The 22624-nt window shown below is 32.0% G+C and overlaps 1 protein-coding gene across 1 annotated transcript; it reads right to left on the bottom strand.

Annotated features, from left to right (window-relative positions):
• Nucleotides 1–864: 864 nt before the first annotated feature.
• LOC134686266 (keratin-associated protein 5-2-like) lies at nt 865–19945 on the bottom strand. The gene is made up of 5 exons (XM_063545937.1): nt 19868–19945; nt 5632–5689; nt 4672–4836; nt 2557–2711; nt 865–1608 (listed from the first exon to the last, which is right to left on the bottom strand). Exons 2-5 carry the CDS (start codon nt 5675–5677, stop codon nt 1585–1587), a joined length of 390 nt encoding a protein of 129 aa, XP_063402007.1. The 5' UTR covers nt 5678–5689; nt 19868–19945; the 3' UTR covers nt 865–1584.
• Nucleotides 19946–22624: the final 2679 nt, after the last annotated feature.

The raw sequence follows: 22624 nt of genomic DNA, 5'->3' as shown, positions 1-22624 counted from the left end.
TTTTATTTCAATTTAATGTTTGCAAACGTATAAATTATTCGATAAACTTGGAATCTTATTATCCAAAGCATAGATTCCCTTTTGCAGTATTTGGCTCATTTTTTTTTTTATTATTTTGGGTCCTAAATGCTCTTCAACTTTACATTAATTTTGTTTGGCCTTCTAAATTTTTTCATCTGAGCATCATTGATGTAGAAGAAGTTATAACCCTGGTACCCTTTGTACCTATTCGACTATATCAACGCATATACAAATTTCTAGAATTAAAAATTAGAAATAAAAATATCAACATTTTCAATGATAGTCAAAACTTTACTTGTAATCAGTGATTTATAATGTCAGTGACTTTCGGCGCCACATTCTTTATGTGCTTGTACCAAATTAGAAGCATTTAGTGAAGTGAATGTCGTTAGTTAATGTCTTTTTTTTTTAATTGTTTTGTCATAGACTAGGTCTTTAATTTCTTCGATGTAATTGTGTTACATGTTTCATGACTAGACGTATTTTATAACCAACAAAACTGTATATGTTTTCTTATTGTTGGTTATTATGGTTATCTATATTGGTAACAAACACTTTATTTGAACTTTGAAGTTGTCTCATTGGCAATCAAACCACATATCCTTGTTTAATAATGCCAAAAGCACATTCAATAAAATTAAGAATGGAAATGGGGAATATGTTTTAAAGAGACAACAACCCGACCAAGGAAAACACAACAGCAGAAGGTCACCAACAGGTCTTCAATGTAGCGAGAAATTCCCGCACCGGGGGCGTCCTTCAGCTGGCCCCTAAACAAATATATACTAGTTTTGAATGTGATGTAAAGTATTCTGCTGTAAAACAAAATGGCAATGAAGATAATTGACTAATTGTTTAATGGTTTCATTTTTTCCAATTACACATTTTAAAGTAAGCAAACACATGCAACTAAACGTACAGAAAGAAAACACATTTTTAACAGATTGAACACAATTTGGAGGACAACACATAAACAGCAATGTTTTGATACAGATTTTGCATAAAAATCTCTTATAGAGGGACCCAAAAAAATGATGGTAATTGTTCATAAAAAGAATATTGTCTGGCTACAAACAGATTTCTCCCCAAGTCCAAAACAAAAATCAATCTGAGGTGACTTTCCCACTTTTTTAACCTTCCTAACTCAGATTCAAGGAATTCGAGGCAGAGCAAGCATGAAAATTGTTAATTGGTAAGTGTGCAATCGTAGATGTCAATTTATTTTCATTCTTAGTAGTCTGTGAAAAGAAATTATTTGCACTATAGTATTGTTCAATTTTGTTTATTTAGATATTTAAATATAGTTCTATATTATAAGTTACATATTATAAATGACTTTTTACCTTTTCCATATATAATGCATGATTCCTGAACTTTTGATGATTATATACTCATTATTCATAAACAAATATCAGGGATTATACATTATTCCTTACTAAACATATTCACTGTAAAACAATTAAGCATTTTTGTTGAGAACCTGTTTTGAAATCTAGATGTCTATACGTTTTAACAAATCTTGAACTCTTAGTTTACTTTTTCCTTTCCGTTACCCTTTACTTTTCATGGTCCTGGTCCTGTTTTTCTCTAAAATGACATTATATATATTTTTTTGTATTAAATACTTAACTTTTTTCCAATAAAGAAAATCTTATATAACTGTGCTGGAATAAGTGTTTGAAGATCATCATCTTCCAAATCCAATAAACATCAAATGTAATTAGTTTGTCCCAAATCTCATTTAAAAAAAAAAAAAATTTTGATACCGAATTGGACATTATCCGAAAATGTAACTAACAGAAAATTCATCAATATGCATAGTAATATAAGCAATACGATGGCATATCATGATAATACCAATCACCTAATAATGCAAATAATAGTGAATTATAAAGAGAACTTTTTTAGGATCAAGTGCAATTTTTAAAAAGGGTGGTGAAGATAAAATTGAAGGAGTCATTGATTAAGTATTTAGTAAAAAAAAGTTTCAACATATCTTTGGTCTTGGTCTACGTTTCCAATTTGGATGCATAATTATAGTATGTCCCGGGTTTGCAATAATGTGAGCAACACGACAGGTGCCACACGTGGCACCTGATCTGCTTATCCTTCCGAAAAACCTTTTATATGCTGTGCCTTGTGTACTATTATTTGTCTGTTTGTCTTTTTTTTTGTTAGCAATGGCGTCGTTAGTTTATTTTCCATCTATAAACTTGACTGTCTCTCTGGTATCTTTGCCCATTCTTTTACATTTCATAGAAAAAAGTAAAACAACAAAAATACTGATGTCCAAGGAAATTTCTAAACAGAAAGTCCTTATCTAATGGCAGTATCAAACGAACAAACACATCAAACTATTGGATAACAACTGGCATATTCTTTACTTGGTGAAGGTATTTTATTATGTAGACAATGGTGGAATAGACCTGGTTTTATAACTAGATTAACCTTTCACTTGTATGACAGTCGTATCAAATACATCGTTTTAATCATGTTCATGTCATGACTTACCACTACTTATAATAAAATACTTACTACACAGGTATTGCATTTACAATGTGAATTTTGGCAAGATCCGGAGGGGCCACAACCATTTAACATACCAACACAACAACCTTTACATCCGTTATCATCGAGCTTTCCACTAGAACAGAATGTGCTTGTACACGTATCATGAGTTACTGGTTTGGCTATAAAAGAAAATCACGTGTGTTCAAGGGTTTGTTGATTTTCTGAATTTGTTTAACTTGTCACCATTCCACAGAGGTATACAACTGTGACTTTAATTATTCATCCCTTATTTTATTGATTTTGTAATTACATTTTATCATAAATCAAATTTGTCCGTTCAGTGTATGTTTGCTTGTGTTAATATTTCTTTTGATTGAGTTAAGCTATCTCAATTTATATTTTAAAGTGTGTCTTTTTATGTTGTGCTGCTACACTATTATTTCAGATATCGGCGAAGGTTTGTAACTATTAAAACGCGTAAACCGGCCAGCTGGAATTATTTGCACCTGTCCTAAGCCAGGAATATGATGTTAAGTACATGCCGTTTCTAGATTTGGTTCATAACTGTTTCTCGTCTCTCGTTTTTATATAGATTAGACCGTTGTTTTTTCCGTTTGAATGGTTTTACACTTGTTAATTTTTGGGCCCTTATATCTATTACTGTTCGGTGTGAACATAGGCTCCGTGTTGAAAGCCGTACATTAACCTTTAATGGTTTACTTTTTTTAATATAATACAATTGTGACTTGGATTGAGACTTGTCTCATTGGCACTCATACCGCATTTTCTTTTGTAGGTGTAATTGTGTAACAAACGGTGTTAAATTTGGCTCCATTTGGGACATTCTAATAAATTAATGTATAAAGTATCTTAAAGTTCCAATCATTTGTCTATAGCTGTTAAGATTATAACCTCATTATTATTTGATCAAATTAGGAAATCTTTTTAGTGGTTTTGTAGTAATAAAAAAATCTGTTTCGACAAAAAAAAAATTAACAACCTTTTTTGTCATGAACATTTATACTTTGTGAAGAAGCGCATTAATGTCAATAACGAGGTAAATCGAAAAAAAATAAGCAAAGTTACTGGGCTATTTTTAGTATCATAATTTTATATCGCAGCAGAAAGTCGATATTCTAATGGGTATGAATTATGCACCACTGCTGACTCATATAAAGCCGACTTTGTACAGTAGGACAAAACAAACCCTCATTCAAATTTGTTTTGTTTCACTTTCAAATATATTTTGCATGTTTCATTTCTCAATTATCTATATTTCTTTGGGTGCTTAAATTCGTCTCGTAAATTACAGTGAATACTAAAAACATCATGCACACACATTTCGTTTCACTTTTGCATATTTCGGATGTCCTATTTCTCAATTATCCATATTTCTGAAGTTCCTTAAATTCGTCTCGTAAATTCCAGTGAATACTAGAACTACAAGGTCTGCTTCAAATTTTGATCTTTTTATCGAAATTGACACTGTGAGGCGACTTAGCTTTACACCCTGATAATGATATACGTGTGAATTCCAACCTTCCAATTGTTAATTTTAAAACAGTCACATACTTTTATCAAAATCGAATTATGCATAAAAAATAACAGTTGACATACGTTAATGGTCAACAGACGTATTTAGTAGGCGCATGCTCAATACACAACAATTACTCCAACAGAGGTATAACGAAGAATGACTGAAATCGACCCATTCAAGTTCTACAACCCATAATGATATATGTGTATTTTTTCTCTCTGGCGTAGTTTTAGATTTTTAGATACCAGAATAGTTATCTTAACTATTATTGTACAGGCTGTATCATATTTCTTTATGTTACGTTTTAATTTCATGTGGATTTTTATGACGGGGATGCCTGCATAGCTTAAGTCGTTTTTTTTTATCGATTTGATGCACCCTTTCTCACTTCATTTAGAGTCCATAGAATTCTATTAGTTTTTGTCTGCTACTTTTGTTATGTGTTTTCGTCGATTCATCAGAATTTCATATCGGTAAAGTACAGAACTGTTGATTGAATTCTGAAAGAAATGTCAAAATGGAAATAAAAATATTAAATTTCCGACTAAGAATTGTCAATTTAAGCTTTGTCATGTATAAGTTAGTTAAATAAAATGCCTTACAAGTGCATCCATCACAATGACAGGCAGATACTCCATTCAATACACTGCATTGTCCACCGCCAGTACATCCGATACCACGACAACATCCATTACAAGCAGCGCTGTCTTTGATGGTTGTACAGAAATTGGTGGTACATTTCCCTTGTTGAATAGACTCTTTTACACCTATTCAAAAACAAAAATTAACACGATTATAACATATTTGGTTGTTTTAATATTTTCATTTTTAAGTTTTGGTAATCCAGATTCGATTTTACATATATCCAGAAAGGTAAATCAATTTTTCCCAAATTAAGTTAATTAAAGGGAGAGGTCAGTGAAATAACTATGTGAATTCCGTTTTTTTTTTATCCTTCATTGAACTTTTGATGTCATCCCTTACTATAGAATCACACTTATCAATTTGTTCAAACTGTGGTGCCCACCTAATTATTTAGAATATAAATCCATACTCAATAAATATTCAGAAAATTTAAAAAAAAAATATGTTCACGATCATTTGAATGCAGAAACTGTGATGACAGTACAGCACTTTTTTGGCTGACATGAATTATCATTGATATGGTTATAATGATAAATTTACTGTGTAAAAATATTAAAAAAATTTGAAATACTAAGGCTTTTCTACTTCAGGCAAAGATAACCTTAGCTGTATTTTGCAAAACTTTTAAGAATTTTGGTCCTCAATGCTCTTCAACTTCGTACTTTATTTGGCCTTTTAAACGTTTTTGGATTCGAGCGTCACTGATGAGTCTTTTGTAGACGAAACGCGCGTCTGTCGTATATACAAAATTTAGTATCGATGTGCTGTTGTTATGTAGAGCTTCACGCTTTGATGGTGATATTGGTAGTACTGCTAAAAACGAATTAAACGATGTTTACCTTTTGTTTGATGTCAAGTTAAGTAAGCACAGAAAATGTAAAGCATATTGAATCTTTTTAAGAAAGATAAGTTCTTACCTACTGCAAAAACAATAAGAACAAAAAGAAGGGCTGTATTATTCATGTTGAGGAGTTCCTAAAATATAAGGATTACGGTTATGAAATATATTTTACTTTTCACGATCATGGTAATTGTGTAACAATAATACATGTACAAATCACTTTCTCTTTTTTTAAACAACATTTAAATATTCTTTATTCATCAAATTGCTTGTTACAACTTTACTTCATTGTCCAAGCTTCAATAAAGTATCCCTGTGAAATACTTTCTAAGTATCCAGGAAAATACACAGAATATAAAAAAAATATAAACGTTATTTTTTTCCATCAATTATATCAATCTTTTTAACTTTATGAAAAATACATTTTGAGATACTGTTTTGTTCTCATTCATAATCCTTCGTAGCTCCTTTATAAACATAGCATACACATCTAAAAATTTCAATTTTAGCTCGGACACATAGTACGACTTGTAAATACAAAAACCTATAATTGTCAGGAAATAATTAAAACCGTTATACCCTTGATCTGATATTTTGTATCAAAAAACTATATGTTTTGCCAATATCTTGTTTTGAAAATTCATTCTTGATGTACTTTCTCCCAAACATCTTTTAAAAATGAACATGTAATAAAGTAATGCAAATAATCGTCTTCTTTTAATTTGTTTTACAAAAGTTTCATTTATCGTTCTCAGATATTTTCCACTTTAATAGTAGCTGCTTTGTATGAATAATATACTGAAGCAGTTTCCACCTGAACATTTTTAACTTATTTTCCTTTAAAATTTTAAATATAAAATCGTATACAAATGGCATCTGTGGTACGTATTCTAATTTTAAATATCTTGTCCAAATGTTGATACCGATTGGCTTTGTATATTTTTTATCTAGTAAAGTTTTATAGAGTATTTTATTGTTGATATCTTTTGTTTCAATTTGTTTATTTTGCCATCTTAATTTAACCTTACATATATTGATTTTGCTCTTAACGGAGTTTTATTTTTTTTAAACTTGCATCCATTCTTTTTGGGATGCAGGATTTTAACATCTTAAACTCTGCAATCCAGTTTGTTTTATGAATTAACTTTTTTTTAAATATAACTTTCGGATTAATTTCCTTTACCATCCAACATGTCGTTTATATAAACCAATCCACTTTTAACCCAGTTCGGGAAAAACAAGCATTTGTTGCGATATTTAATGTATTTATTTCCCCAAATAATCTGTTTTCTAATATTAGAAAAGTGATTAGAAAATGTTGATAAACCTCGTCCTGTTTTAACCAAACTTGAAATTACTTGTAAATAAAAATCGGGTATTTTTCCAAGTCCATCTATTGAAATTAATATTATCTAAATTCATGTTAAAAACAAGAAAGTTTTTACCAAGATTGTTAAAATATTTGGTAGGAATAATCTTCCAATTCGGTATATTGGTTGATGTTAATTTTGAGACCCATGGGGCTTTCAGTGCTGTAAAATAACTGTCAAAATCGATCATTCTTAACCCCCCTTTTTGGTATTCGCCAATAAGTGTGTTTCTTTTTACCATGTTTTAATTCATGATTATATGTTATCTATTTTAGGTTCCCAATTTAACTTTTCATATTGAAGTCTATCGTGACCGAAATAAATGCCTAAAGCTTTGGCGGGTTTGTCTGTCCAGCGTATGTCCTCAATCTTATCTACGCTGTTTTAAAGCGCCCCGATCCAAATTCCTTCTGTTTTATTACGATTTAGCTTTAACCCTGAGAAAGAGCCAAATGTTTCAATTATATTCATAGCTATAGATATACCTGATTTTTAACTACAAAACAGCGTTGTATCATCAGCTAATTGTGATATTTTAATGCTATGACGGCGTGCACAAAGTTGACGGCCCCTGTAAAATGCGCTTTTAAAAGTAGCTTTATACAACCGTGTCAAACATATATTTTAAAAAGGAAGTTTTTTTAATGATAAAACGATTAGAACCAGCTATTAAAATCCACTTGATTAAAAAGATTATCAAAATTAAATCTATAAAGAATGAAACGAACATAGAAAAAACGGCAAAAACATATGTAACTTGTAACATTAAATAAGCATAAAATATAGTTTTTGACCTAAAATTTGTACAAATTCAACATATTCCTGCATTTTCGTACAATATTTTTTTTCGGATTCGGAATATGATAACATACGAACTTCACCTGAAAAAAATCAAAATCTGACATTGTGGATGAGTTTGGAATGTAATTCGTTATGTGTAACAAGTAGTAATTTGGAAGGATTAATATCAGAAAAGGGAAGAATCGGTGAAAAAAAATATGTACTTGCTATTTTCTTACATCGAAATGACTCGATATTCGAAATGTGCAAAACAAGAGGTTTAAAACAATCCGCAAAATATGAATGATTCGATAGTCCAGACTTAACACCGGAATTTTTTAAATGTCTAGCTATTATGTTACAGTTTAAAGAAACGACGTTTTAACGCTATTTTCTGAATAGGGTCTACGATATAGTCGCTTATTAATTCCTTTACACTGCTCTTAGCATGTATTTTCTTAGATTTTCAGAATGTGCATTTGCTGTACTTTGTTGTTCGAAAAAATGACACTTGTTGAACTTTTATTTTCAAAATTATGTGATAAACTACGTGTCCAGTGTTTTTGTTACGCTTACGTTTTCTCGGGGGGAAATGCCGACGTCGTAAATGATTTTAGCTATTTGAAGACGTTACGTTTGTGGACTCAGCTTTGTGCACGCCGTCTATGTGTTTTATTATTTAAAGTAATACGAAAACCTTTAATGTCTGAGGATTGCCTCAATCGATCGGCCATAATTTCGACCGGTAAAACAAAAAGTAAAGCCGATAAATGACACCCTTGACGGAGTCCTCTAGAGTTTTCAAAAATTTCGGACCCATCCATTATTTATTACACACGTCTGTATTCCCTTAAATAATGTTTCAACCCATGATATGAATGATTCATTAAAACGAAAATGTTTTAGAACACTTAACATAAATTCCCATTCCAAAGAATCAAAAGTTTTTTTAAAATCAACAAATATTATAGCCCCATCTATTCCGTTTCATTCTGCATAGTTCATTATATCTTGGATTTGCCGTAAATTAAATCCAATAAAGCGATTTTTTACATATGCGGTTTGATCATCATTAGTTAATTTAGGAAGAAGTTTTTTTAGTCTCTGTGCTTAAACATGAGAAAGTATTTTCAAATCTACATTTAATAATGATATTGGACGATAATTGTCTAAAGATAATTGATCATTTTTAACCGGATTTTTGTGACAAAAATGTCGGTTATTGATTTGGGGATGCTCGGCGGGCGGGCGGCCTACCGGGCGGACGGGCGGGCGGGCGGGCGGTCGGGCGGGCGGCAATCAAATGTTGTCCATGCATTAACTCATGAACCGTTCAACCAAAGCTTTTAAAATTTTAATATGTTGTTACTTACATCTAAATGAAGGTCAAGTTCAATAATGGCGATTTTGACTTTTACCGTCCAGGAGTTATGGTTCTTGAAAGATCGTAAAATGGCGTTTCCAGTCGTGTCCGTGCATTTACGCATGAACTGTTCTACCAAAGCATCCCAAATTTTGATATATTGTTTCTGATTACTAAATGGAGGTCAATTTCAATAATGACGATTTTACCGTTCAGGAGTTATGGTTCTTGAAAGATCGTAAAATGGTGTTTCCATTCACTTTGTTGCATTTACTCACGAACAATTCAATCTAAGCTTTTCAAATTTTAATATGTTGATACAGATGTTAAAATAGAGGTCAAATTTGATATTGACTATTTTCACTTTCAACAATCATTAGTAATGGTTCTTGTGATATTGCCATGACACAAATAAATGCTAATTAATCCGGTTTGCTGTCGTTGTGACAGCCTCTTGTTCTTGAATAATAAAGAAAGAACACCTTAATATTGTATCAACTGTGAAACAAATATGTAGCTGCTGCTGAAATGCTGCTACATAGATACAGATGTAATATTGATGTTGTAGCGGCATATTTAACTTAGCAATTAAGTGCGATGTTCGGCTAGCTACCAAACCAGGTTCAACCCACCATTTTCCAAGTCAGGTATATGACAGTTTTTATTTAATAGCATGTTTCTATGTTGAATTGTCGTTTGTTTTGCTGCACTTCAGTGTTTCTGTTGTTTTGTTATTTTCCTCTTTTAGTTGATCTTTTTTCCCTCGGTTTTAGTTTATTTTCTCTCTATCGATTTGTGAGATTTGAACAGCAGTATGGTATCTATGATGAGTTTATTTACAACCACTTGGTCGATGCCAATGCTGGTGGAGATTTATTTCCCCAAGGGTATCACTAGCCCAGTAGTCAGCACTTTTTTGTGCAAATCTTTCAGTAATTGTCCACAACCAAAATTTTTTTAAACAGGTAATTTATAAATATATGGTTATATTTATATAAATTTTGGTTGTGGACAATTACTGAAAGATTTGTCAGGTCAGGATGAAAGCTAACAACAAACGGGATTTTATTTGTCTGGGCCGTCTTTTCTTTGTATTTGAGTAGGTGTGTTCGGTCTTTTTCTTTTGCTTCACCGAAAGCTTCTGAAATATTTTTGTTCTTATAACCTCTTGATTTAAGTTGCTGTCTGAGTTGCCCCAAATGATGGTTTAATTTTGATTCCGATGAACAAATCCGTTTTAACCTGATGGCTTGGCTGTTTGGAATGCTCCGGGAGGAATGTTTCGGGTAACAACTTTTCGGAGAGAGATATTGGTGTTTATCAGTTCTTTTGGTGTGAAGGTCGGTTGTCATGACTTAGTTTTCTAAAGATATGGTGGTGTCGAGAAACGCAATTTTTGAAACTTCAGATGTGAACTTTATCGATTGATGAAAGTTGTTACTGAAACCGAGAAATTCGTGCAGACGTTCTGCAGTTTCGTTCCATTTGATGTCGATGTCATCAATATAACGGAGCAAAGACAAGGGTCTGTATGGGACATTCGAGACGATGCATTCTTCGAAACTCCCAATGAAAATGTTGGCAAAAGAAGGTGCCATTTTGGTTCCCATACTGGTACCGTCAACCTGCTGGTAGTGCTGGTCGTTGAATACAAAATTTGTGTTTTCCAGCACTAGTCATGCTAGTCTCAGCAACTGAACCAGACAGTCTGTTGGGGGATGTTTATCCTTACGATTGTTTTATACTTGTTTACAAGGGACTATTCCTTCATTTTTGGGAATACTTGTGTATAAAGAAGACACATCCATCGATACCAAAATTGTGTTGTTTGGTAAGGGATTTAATGAACTCATTTTCTTCAAATAATCTATTATATCTTAAATGTAAGATAGCATTGTTTTAACATGTGGTCTTAGATAGTAATCCACGAATTCAGATATTTTTTCGGTTGGATGGCCATTTGCAGATACTATCGGTCTTCCCGGAAACCCTTCTTTATGAAGTTTTGGGAGCAAGAAAAATCGACCGTCTGTGCATGTTTCATCAGGGCGTAGATAGTCGTACGTGTCGTCATTTATGTGTTTTTGCTGTTCATATCTGAAAGGAGCTCATTAATTTGATTACTTATTTCTTTTGTAGAATCACTTTCTAAATGTTTCTAAATATATATATATATATATATTATATATTTAAGCACATCGAAGTCAGTGACAACTCTACAACAGATTTATCCATCGGATCAGCAGCAATGATGGTGATACATGGCTGTGTACATATATATATATATAAGTCTGAAAATTACACCAAACAGTGTTAGAGTTAGATTCTGTACTGAAATTTGTTTTGTTCGTCCCTCAGCGGGATTCGAACTCACACCTTTGATTCACTATAGGACCAATCGCTTATCCTCATGTCCAGCGCTCTAGACCACTCGACCACATCCGCTTTATTAAAATATAACCTCAATAATGGTAGTGTTACCTTGTCACGGAAGGCTAATCTAGAGATGGACATGAGACACGTGTTCTATATACATGTATGTAGAGAATAATACATGGCAAATTCCGTATCATATGTCGTATCATCCAGAGACATCATTATCAGCCCAAGGTCCTTTAGGCCCGAGGGATGATATTGGTCGAAGGTGATACGGCATGTGATATGGATTTTGCCCTGTATTATACGCTTTATCATATGTTTTAACAGAAGAGTATTACTAGTATATGAACTGTTTTCTGATCCATAGCACTGGGTTACCTTCAGTTCTACTTTTGTTTTGTTTCAAAGGCCTGTTAAAAAAGAACTGCTCAATTACTAATCCGAAGCACCTTGGTTACCTTACAATTTGCGTGCTATTGTTTTAAAAATGTTTTGTTTATTTTTGTATTTTTTATAGTTGCATTTAGTGTGCCAAAAAATATGAAAACTTGACGTTCGTGACAGCACAAACAATCTGAAAACGACGTTCGTGACGTCACATACCAAACAATGGCGTCATTAAAAAAAAATGAGGAAAATTTGTCATAAGCCAAAAAAAACCAAATCAGACTTTATGTAAAAAAAATAATTAAAAAAAATAAGTAGGGGTGTGATAAAGGGTATGCGATAAAGGGTGCGCACCAAAGTTGCGCGATATGGATTAAACAGCAAGCTATTTATCAAACATGCAAAACTACTGTATTTACTACTTAACATATGATAAATATATATATTCAAAATAAATTTTATCTTTGCTGTTAATATCAGTATGCTTGCATTAAACGCATTAATCATACCACTAAGATCTAGAAACAACAAAATCGAATAATATAAGTTCTGCAAAATTTGATATCGATATTTATTTGATAGATTTATAAATTAAAAAAAAAACAAGTTGCTTTCTTTAAAAAAAGAAATGCAATCGTAAACCCAAATGCTTGTTTGGCCTTATATATATTAGATAATTGTTAAATAAAGATGTATTGTCTTATATTACTTTTGTTGCGCATAAGAATTAGAAACTGACATTGCCTGTTTATTTAATGTAATACCGGCTTCACACATCAACGTATAGATCCGGCGTACGTCGGCCGTGGTAAAAAAAAATCATGCACGTTACCAATACGCTAGTAACTTTGGTGCATTCAACCTGTCAATCATATCTGTATCGTGTGCACAACTAGCTTAAAGCGTGCATTGGGTGTGCGTAAAGCGTACCTAAGCGTTTTTCCTAGTCTTTCTACATTCCCAATTGCAGGTTTGTCTATATGTGAATGTTTGTCAATAAGTCTGTCACATTCGCCCGTCTGTTTATATGTTTACCAGTCCGTCTATGTCCACTGGTTCGTCTACATGTTCACTAGCTTTGAAAAGCTTTCGGTCATTGCGATTATATCAGTGATTTAATTGTGCCAATTGTTTTTATGTAAGTGATTATTGTGCACCGTACCCATATTTTTAAGGACGCGAATCGCAACTGATATTTTACAGTTTTTTTCTTGCGAAGTGTAGTCCTTAAGGTTTTGTTCATTCGGAGGGTTGGGTTTATGGCCACCACATTGTTAATGTGCCAATGTCCATTCTAAAGCCTGGAACATGTAGTACAGTGGTTGTTGTTCATAATTCATGGCGGTCAAGTTTTTTTCGTAAATTATTTTGTTAATCAATAAGGCTGCTTAGTTTTGTTTGATTTTTGTTTTTAAATCTTAATGGTCGGGGCATTTAATAGCCGACTAAATAGTGTTTTTTTTTCATTTTTGGAGGCCGCTCGGTGACCTTTAAAGACTTACTACCACGTCATTGTAACTCTGGTTGGTACTTGTATCATTTGTGCTGGACCGTGGTCGATCCTATGCAGCTTTGAGGCAGGCGGGATATTTTTGTAGATCTTGTACAGCTCAAACTAATTGGAGTAGTTCCTGTACTTCTATGTCTAGTCCCATGTTGCATAGTTGAAGAAGGTGTTATATCTTCTGTACCGGTAGGTTTTATGAAGTTTCACCCGTATCGGACTTCTTCTCCTGAATGAAAGTTTTAAGGCGACGAGTATTTTTGTATGCAATGTGCCCTTAACGTGTCTCAAACTTATCTGTAGCGTTTTCAACGCTCGTGTAGCGTGTATATTATGTGCATGCAGTTTACAGGTATACGCTTAACAAACGCTTGAGCTGAATGAATTTTTTATGTTCCATTAAATTTTTCCTGAAGTAAAAGCGTTCACCAAGCGTATACCTTTGCATTTCGACGTACTTCAAACTTATGGAACGCTGGTTTAAACGCTTGCGTAGCGTTCCTCTGGTGAGCAACTAAGTTACGCATACGATGATACGGACTTTGTTAATTTCATTTTTTGACTGATTGTTTTACATTGTCATTTCGGGGCCTTTTATTGCCGACTATGCGTTACGTGCTTTGCCTGTTGTTGAAGGCCGTACGGTGACCCATAGTTTGTATTTCTGTGTTATTTTTGTTTCTTGTAGATAGTTGTCTCATTGACACCAAACCATATCTTCTTTTTTTATATTCGATATCTTATCGCCGACCTGGTTAAATCTGCTAAAAATGCATGCATGATTTATTTTTTAGGTTATCAGTCGTAATTAAAGTGATTTCAGTCACGGTTATCTCCCCCCCTTCATATTGAATATCTATACTTATCAGTCGCATTTTAATGACGAAAAGGATTCAGAGGTTATTATGTGACCTCCTTGTTTAAAAAAAAAAGTAAATAATGTTGCAATATTTAAACAAAGAAAATAACTTTAAATTTGCAACATTAATGAAAATAAATACGGACATAATTTTTATAATTAAGTTTAACGTTATTTTCAATAAACGATTTTTTTTTTGAAAAATCCTCATTTTTACACCTTTTTGAGGCACGGTATTTATGATTATATTTCCATGTCCTTGGTCTATCCTAGACGTAAAATTTCCAAAAAGTGCTAATACTTTTTTTAAAGATTTTATTTTTAATTGTTCTCGTTCAAAATATTTTATTTTTTCATATTCAATATTTATTTAATTTCATTTTTAATAAACATATTATTTTTTTATTAAAGTTGCAATATTTAACAAACAAAAAAAATAACTGTAATTTAATCATATGCAAGAAAGACTTCCCTTTAATTTCAGTATAACAATTTTAAATAGCTTGCTTTTTACAACATGTACATCTTCACTAAACGTAAAATCTTAAATAAAATGCTACTAAAACTCTTTGTAAAAATTTTATTTTTAATTATTCTCGTTCAGAATATAAAGCGCATTGTTTACATGAAACATTATCTCATATCTAAACACAGCTGGTTACATCGTTTGACTAATTAAAATACTACGCATGTAGGTTAATATTAGCAGCTTGTAATCGTGTGCAAGAAAATATTATATCATAATAAATTTCAGATCATACGTAAAATATCTCTCTAGCAACTTAAGATGCTAATGCATATTCAACAGATTAGTAAGCTATTGCGCATGCATTTGAAAGGTGGTCATAGCTATTGCGCATGTATTTGAAAGGTGGTCATAGAAAGAACAGAAGTGTTCCGAATAACACCCGGTGTTCCGAAAGACTACATCACTCGTCCATTATATACTGCGTAAACCCTCAGAGGTTTACAAACCCAATAAATTTTGGGTAGTAGACAGCACTGATGTGTTGGCATTGATTATCATTCATAACGTTATAATAATAAGTTATCTGTTTACAAATTCGTATTTTTGAAATTTTAAGGAATTTATTTTCCCTTAATGCTCTTCAATTTCTTTCCCTTTATGGCCTTTTACCTTTTTTATTCGATCGTCAATGAGTAGTCTTTTGTAGATAAAACGCGTCTGGCGCAAATATAAGATTTGAATCCTGGTATCTATGATGAGTTTATTTTGATATGTTTCTCAAAGACACAACTATCCAATAAAATCCAAATAAACTGGATGTAGCAAAAAGGGTAAATGTAAGTAAATTCGTCCATATAGTCAGTTATAAACGTAATATGTATACAACAACCAACCACAATTAAAGAATTACTTGCTCCCTATTTCCGATTAGCACATGAAGAATGTGACGGTGCTAAACATGGTAATTGGCGATCAATCATAGCTTTAACCTTCGATCAGTTGTTTAACAACACTTAATGATAACATCTGTAAACTTCTGTAAATCAGTTCAAAATTACCTAACCTAACAGATTGGCTTTAATTACCAAACAACAAGTAATATTAGGACAAGGCAACCCAAATACCGGTCTAAGAGTACTTACGGTGACTTAAAACCAGTTTAAACGCCATTTTCAATAAATTAATAAATCTGGTCCTCCGAGACTTTTTTTAACTCTAAGAACATTTCCAAGAAAGGTAGTATATAGGAGTCAACTTAAAGAATGAACTTCTGCAATGCCAAATTATAATCCCACACTATCGGTATAATGTAGGACCATATGAGTTCATACCTATAAAACAATGCACATGTAGTTATGATGTATTTCATAAAAAACATTCAAATTGTAGTACCAATAAAACAATGATTTAAGATCTCTCTACAGAAAGAAAAAAAGGATCATTTCAAAATAGCTTGATTCAAAGAATCAATTGGTTTACTTGTATCGCATAACCATTATACGGCTTGTTAAACAGCTTTACGGTAATGATATAGCTTTATTAGAGATTTCCAATAAAATGACATACGTACCTAACTCGACGTACGTACGTAAAGGGACCGGTTATTGCTAACCAATTAATTTTGTAAAATGCGTTACTCAAGTTTTAACTAAGTATTCATAAACTAGGAAACCCATTCATAATAAATTTATTCAATATCAAATATTTCCAAGATGATGAAAAACGAAAGAAATCATGATTTTTATATCACGTGATTCTGGAGATTCCCACCTAAACTTCACTGTCATAAGACCACTTATATATACGTATCTACGTATCATACGATTCATTGGAGTTGTCTTTCATGGTTTTGACAATGATTTTGATTTTCAGATATAATTGCAAAATTTAATGAACTTATTATTTGATATTTGTATTGATTTTGTGTGTCGTTATCAGATAGATTCTTCTTTTCGATTTTTAATGTTTTATAATATTTAATTTCTTATTTTGTTTTACAAGTCGAGTACACCTTTTACATTCGGGTGTGTTGGAATTTACTTTAAATGTTAAATCTTTTTAAAACAACAAAACGACAACCTTCTCGCTTCGGAATTCGTTATTTTAATATTTGTATGCTAAATGTCGTCTTGGTAGTTTTTAAAATTCATAATGTGAGAAGAACTAAGATATGGGTCAAGTGAAATGACAAGAAATTATGGGTGTGTTTGATTACAAGTTGGTAATGTACTTGTTCCATTATAGTATTCATGTTAATAAAATCATTCAAAGTTTAATGACAAAATATTTAAAGAGTAAAAAAAATAGTTGTGGTTGATTTTTACTGAAGGCATATTCAAGCAACAATGCGTGTTCAAAGAGTAACACATGCATGCAGTGTATGCTCCCCTCCGTCATGCTTCAATGCAGTAGGACGAAATACGTTGAGTTAGGTCAGTTATGTCGAGTATAGTCATTTTATTGGAAATCTCTATTACCACCTAATCAGAGTTCGTGACATCCGGTTGCATACAGAAAAGTCTCGTTTAATATTCCCTTGAATTTGACAGCTGTAGGTTTTTCATCCTACATTTCATTGCAGTAAAATTAGATATGTGCTTTATTGACATTATTACCAAGCGGACTATTCACAAAAGTCAAAATTAAGTGGATTTACGCTGGTATAAGTGACTGTACGTCCTCACAATTTCTCAAAACTAACACATGAATTCACCATTTTATTAATTAGTACATTTTTTAAAAGACAATATAATTATTGAGTCACCTTCAGTCTTTTTTTGCAGTAATTTCAATACTATTTAGACAATTCTCGTACAGAAAGTCCAGATTTGTTAAGTCTATGTTCAGACTGTTCTGTATTTGGTAGTCAACTGTAAATATTAACATCATACCGAAATGTCCAAATAGCTACCAAAAAGTACCAAATTGATGAAAGCTAATTTTCTTCTAACCTCACTGAATAAATAAAAAGTTGACAGAAAGACAGCCACATAACTGGATCAAGCAGTGTTCAGAAATGATGTTACAAATGTCCGTTTAAGACTAATATGCATTAACAAATGCTATATCATAGAGTCATTTATACAAGTTCTAGTATTTAAAACTAGAGGCTCTAAAGAGCCTGTGTCGCTCACCTTGGTATATGTGAATTAAACAAAGGAAGCAGACAGTTCATGACAAAATTGTGTTTAGGTGATTGTGATGCGTTTGTTCATCTTACTTTACTGAACATTCTTGCTGCTTACAATTATCTCTATCTATAATGAACTTGTCCGTGTAGTTTCAGTGGAAAATGTTACTAAAAATTTACAAATTTTATGAAAATTGTTAAAAATTGACTATAAAGGGCAATAAGTCCTAAAGGTGTCAACTGACCATTTTGGTCCTGTTGACTCATTTGTAAATCCTACTTTGCTGAACATTTTTGCTGTTTACAGTTTATCTCTATCCATAATAATATTCAAGATAATATAAAAAAAAAAACAGCAAAATTTCCTTAAAATTACCAATTCAGGGGCAGCAACCCAACAACGGGTTGTCCCATTCATCTTAAAATTTCAGGGCAGATAGATCTTGAACAGATAAACAATTTTACCCCATGTCAGATTTGCTCTAAATGCTTTGTTTTTTGAGTTATAAGCCCAAAACTGCATTTTACCCTTATGTTCTATTTTTAGCCGTAGCGGCCATCTTGGTTGGTTTGCCATGTCACAAAACACAATTTTTAAACTAGATAGCCTAATAATGATTCTGGCTATGTTTGGTAAAATTTGGCGCAGTAGTTTCAGAGGAGAAGATTTTTGTAAAAGTTAACTAACTTAAGATTTACGAAAAATGGTTAAAAATTGACTATAAAGGGCAATAAGTCATAAAGGTGTCAACTGACCATTTTGGTCCTGTTGACTTTAATATTTGTAAATCCTACTTTGCTAAACATTTTTGCTGTTTACAGTTTATCTCTATCCATAATAATATTCAAGATAATATCCAAAAACAGCAAAATTTCCTTAAAATTACCAATTCAGGGGCAGCAACCCAACAACGGGTTGTCCCATTCATCTTAAAATTTCAGGGCAGATAGATCTTGAACAGATAAACAATTTTACCCCATGTCAGATTTGCTCTAAATGCTTTTGTTTTTGAGTAATAACCAAAAACTGCATTTAAACTCCATGTTCTATTTTTAGCCGTGGCAGCCATCTTGGTTGGTTGGCCGGTTCAAAAACACAATTTTTAAACTAGATAAATTAATATTGATTGTGGACAAGTTTGGATTAATTTGGCTCGGTAGTTTCAGAGGAGAAGATTTTTCTAAAAGATCATGAAGATTTACGAAAAGTTGTTAAAAATTGACTATAAAGGGCAATAACTCCTAAAGGGGTCAACTGACCATTTTGGTCATGTTGACTTATTTGTAAATCTTACTTTGCTGAACATTATTGCTGTTTACAGTTTATATCCATCTATAATAATATTCAAGATAATAACCAAAAACAGCAAAATTTCCTTAAAATTACCAATTTAGGGGCAGCAACCCAACAATGGGTTGTCTTATTCATCTGAAAATTTCAGGGCAGATAGATCTTGACCTGATCAACATTTTAACCCATTTCAGATTTTCTCTAAATGCTTTGGTTTTTGAGTTATAAGCCAAAAACTGCATTTTACCCCTATGTTCTATTTTTAGCCATGGCGGCCATCTTGGTTTGTTGGCCGGGTCAAAAAACACACTTTTTAAACTAGATACATCAAAGATAATAGTGGCCAAGTTTTGTTAAATTTGGCCCAGTATTTTCAGAGAAGAAGAAAAAAGTTAACGACGCCGGACGACGGACGCCAAGTGATGAGTAAAGCTCGGCCTTTTAGCTCCATGAGACGTGCCTAAGCTGGCTGCTTAACAAAAATGTAATTCGGTGATAATGGACATCTTTGATGCGGGTTATGCGTCAAAGAACAACTGCATAATTGGTAAGCTCCACTATTGTCAATTTAACGGATTATATCTAATTATCCCCGGAAGGAAACTATCCCAAACATATGCGTTTAAAATGTTCTACCGTGAAGGAGTATGTTGGGTTTTTTTAAATAATAAGAGTAAACATTAACCATGGTACCAACATGTTTGAATTGCAGCATACATATGATTGACAGGTAAATAATATTCAATTACATAATTAAAGTCAAAACATGTATTCACTTACCTAATTACAGTTATGTGCACAAAGTCTATCCTAACTTCTAAATTTTATTTATATAGTGCATTTTACAAAACATATGATAAATAGGGTGATAAAATAATGGGATTTGTGAGTTGAGAGAAATTAATCATAAGCGTTATATTTCATGTACCAAAGTTCAATGGGCAAAGCAACTCTAGACATAATTAGCAAGGGGAATTTAATAATTTTTTTGGTATACATCTTGAACGCAAACAAACAGTGTACTTATATTTTACACTTGCAACCCTAAATGCATAGCTGTACTCATAAGCATTTTTTGAAGGCAGTGTTATTGAATTGGGGTAATGGTGTAATAGTTAACAAATATTTTTTTCAAAAACGTATAAGTGCAGTAAGACATGTGAAAGACAATTTTTTTTTTTAATTTGATGTTCGACGAATTTAAAACGCTTGCGAGTTAAACTTATTCAAATCTTTGAAATGGACGTGTTTTTTTGTTCTTCAAATCTGTCATTCTCAGCACTTTGTTCCTATAAAACTGTTCGCTTGCGCATATGTGTGTGTTTAGAAATGTCTATCAAAATTGTATAGATTTACAAAAATATGAGGGAAAATGCTGACAGCTTTTGGTCCATACTTTATGACTAGAAAATGTGTGCGAACGTTAAAGGTTGATAGATTTTATAAATACCGCAGATAATTGAACATCCATTTGTAAAAAAATAAATTCAGTACTTTATTGAATTGTTTCATTTCTATTTAAGTGTGTGTGCATATTTAGGAGAGAAAAAAAGTCATGTAAATGGGAAACTAAGAAGTACAACCCCGTATATAGATTGATAAAAAATAAATTAATAGATAGATAAGCAACAGTGTATTGTGGCTAACAGAACAAGAAAAGATAATTCAAAAGATAGTCTTCAATGGTTATTCATTTTTATGTATTATTCTGTTAAACAATACAACAATGTTGACTACTATACACATATTTTTTTTGTTTGTTTTTGTTCACACATAGTTTGCAATATCATGGAATATTTTCCAAATGTCATACAAATGAGCGGTTTGGCTAGCTATAAAACCATGTTTAATCCACCATCTTTTACATCAGAAAATGCCTGTTCAAAGTCAGGAATATTACAGTTATCAATTTGTTTGACGTGTTTGAGGTTTTGATTTTGCCATTTGATAACGGACTTTCATTTTTGAATGTTCCACGGAGTTCGGTACTTTTATTTATTTACTTCTTGAACTTGCCACGATACCAGGCACGTAAAAGCACATTTCGTTCACATAAAAACTGCATAAGACTGTTCAAATTGAGCTAAATGAACTTCAAAATAATCTATTTTGGATTTTACACACACTTAAATTTGACAAATTATGTTTGAAAACAATGCTGTTTTGTCACATTAATGTAACATTTAGGAGATTGTATTATTCTATTTTATTTAATAAACTTTACATGCTTGCATCAGGGCTTCAATTTTTTCCTTTTAATGCGTACGTAGTTTGTTAAACTTTCAAAATAGCCTCATTTAAAGATATTGTCACGTTCTTCAAAAACATGTATGCGCTACACCCTTGTATATACCTTGACCTCCTGTTTGTATACTACATATGTGTTTAATGTTGTCTAAGATTGATATATAAATATCTATATATAAATATGTATAAAGTACAATACACGAATCCTGCATACTGATAATCTGCTAGTAGAAAAAATGCAATTCATTTTCAATAGACCTATGCATTTGTACGTATGACTGATGCACATTTGTTCATTGTGTGTTCTTAAGATAAATGCTTACACTTATTTTCATAATTGAAAAAAAATAATTGATGTAAATTGGCAACGACAGTCAATAAGTTCAACATGTGCTCGAATATTCCAAGGATTCAGACAGATTATAAACGCCAGAAAGTCGTCAATAATAAGTTTTGAAAAGATGTGTATTTAAATGAGTTTGATCTGTGCACATTTGTAAACGTACATGCAAATTAAATTGGACATCTTCAATCATAACCCATTGATCACGTTGGGAACTTTCTTGTCTGATGAAGCAGATTTTTGTACCCATATATTGCGTATACTTATAAAATATCAGCTAATTTTATGTAAATATCGTATGACATTTAATGTCACATTCAGACGCAATGATTTCAATTTCATTTTGCAAACTTATAACATCCAATATCAAAACATAATAAACACAAATTCAGATTTTTGTGATAAAATTTCCTAGTGATTTTTTTTATTCAAACGTTTCAATCCATTCAAATTTGATATACATTTCAAATGCCATAAATCGATTCAGAGAAAACAAATCCGGGCTACAAACTAAAACAAAGGGAAATACATCAAATATTTAGTACCATGTAGTGATATGTCACAAGGTCTCTGTCGTTATGTTTGACATGCTTTTCACTTAAATACATCCATTTTTATTAAAATTTAAAGTTTTGTCCTCCGTAGTTAATCTTTTGATAATATATAGAATATATGTATTCAGTGAACCCGATTATAATGCACATGCAATCTGGAAAAAAATAATCGGGACCAATAGTTTTAAACGTTTTAAATGTGAAGCATTTAAGACCATGTTTACAATAAGTTCTAAATAGAAAAAGTCCAAAAATAAACTTTAAAAAATTCAGTTTTTACAAGTTTTAGAAAAAAGAAGGAAATTGGCCAGAAAATTCATCACGTATGCGCACTTGAGATAATAGGGAAAACCCTAGTTGTGTCTAAAACCTTTCACTTGCTGTTTCCTATCT

The sequence above is a fragment of the Mytilus trossulus genome, chromosome 10 (genome assembly GCF_036588685.1).
Source record: "Mytilus trossulus isolate FHL-02 chromosome 10, PNRI_Mtr1.1.1.hap1, whole genome shotgun sequence".
Taxonomy (NCBI): domain Eukaryota; kingdom Metazoa; phylum Mollusca; class Bivalvia; order Mytilida; family Mytilidae; genus Mytilus; species Mytilus trossulus.
This window is presented reverse-complemented; position numbering and strand designations above follow the sequence as displayed.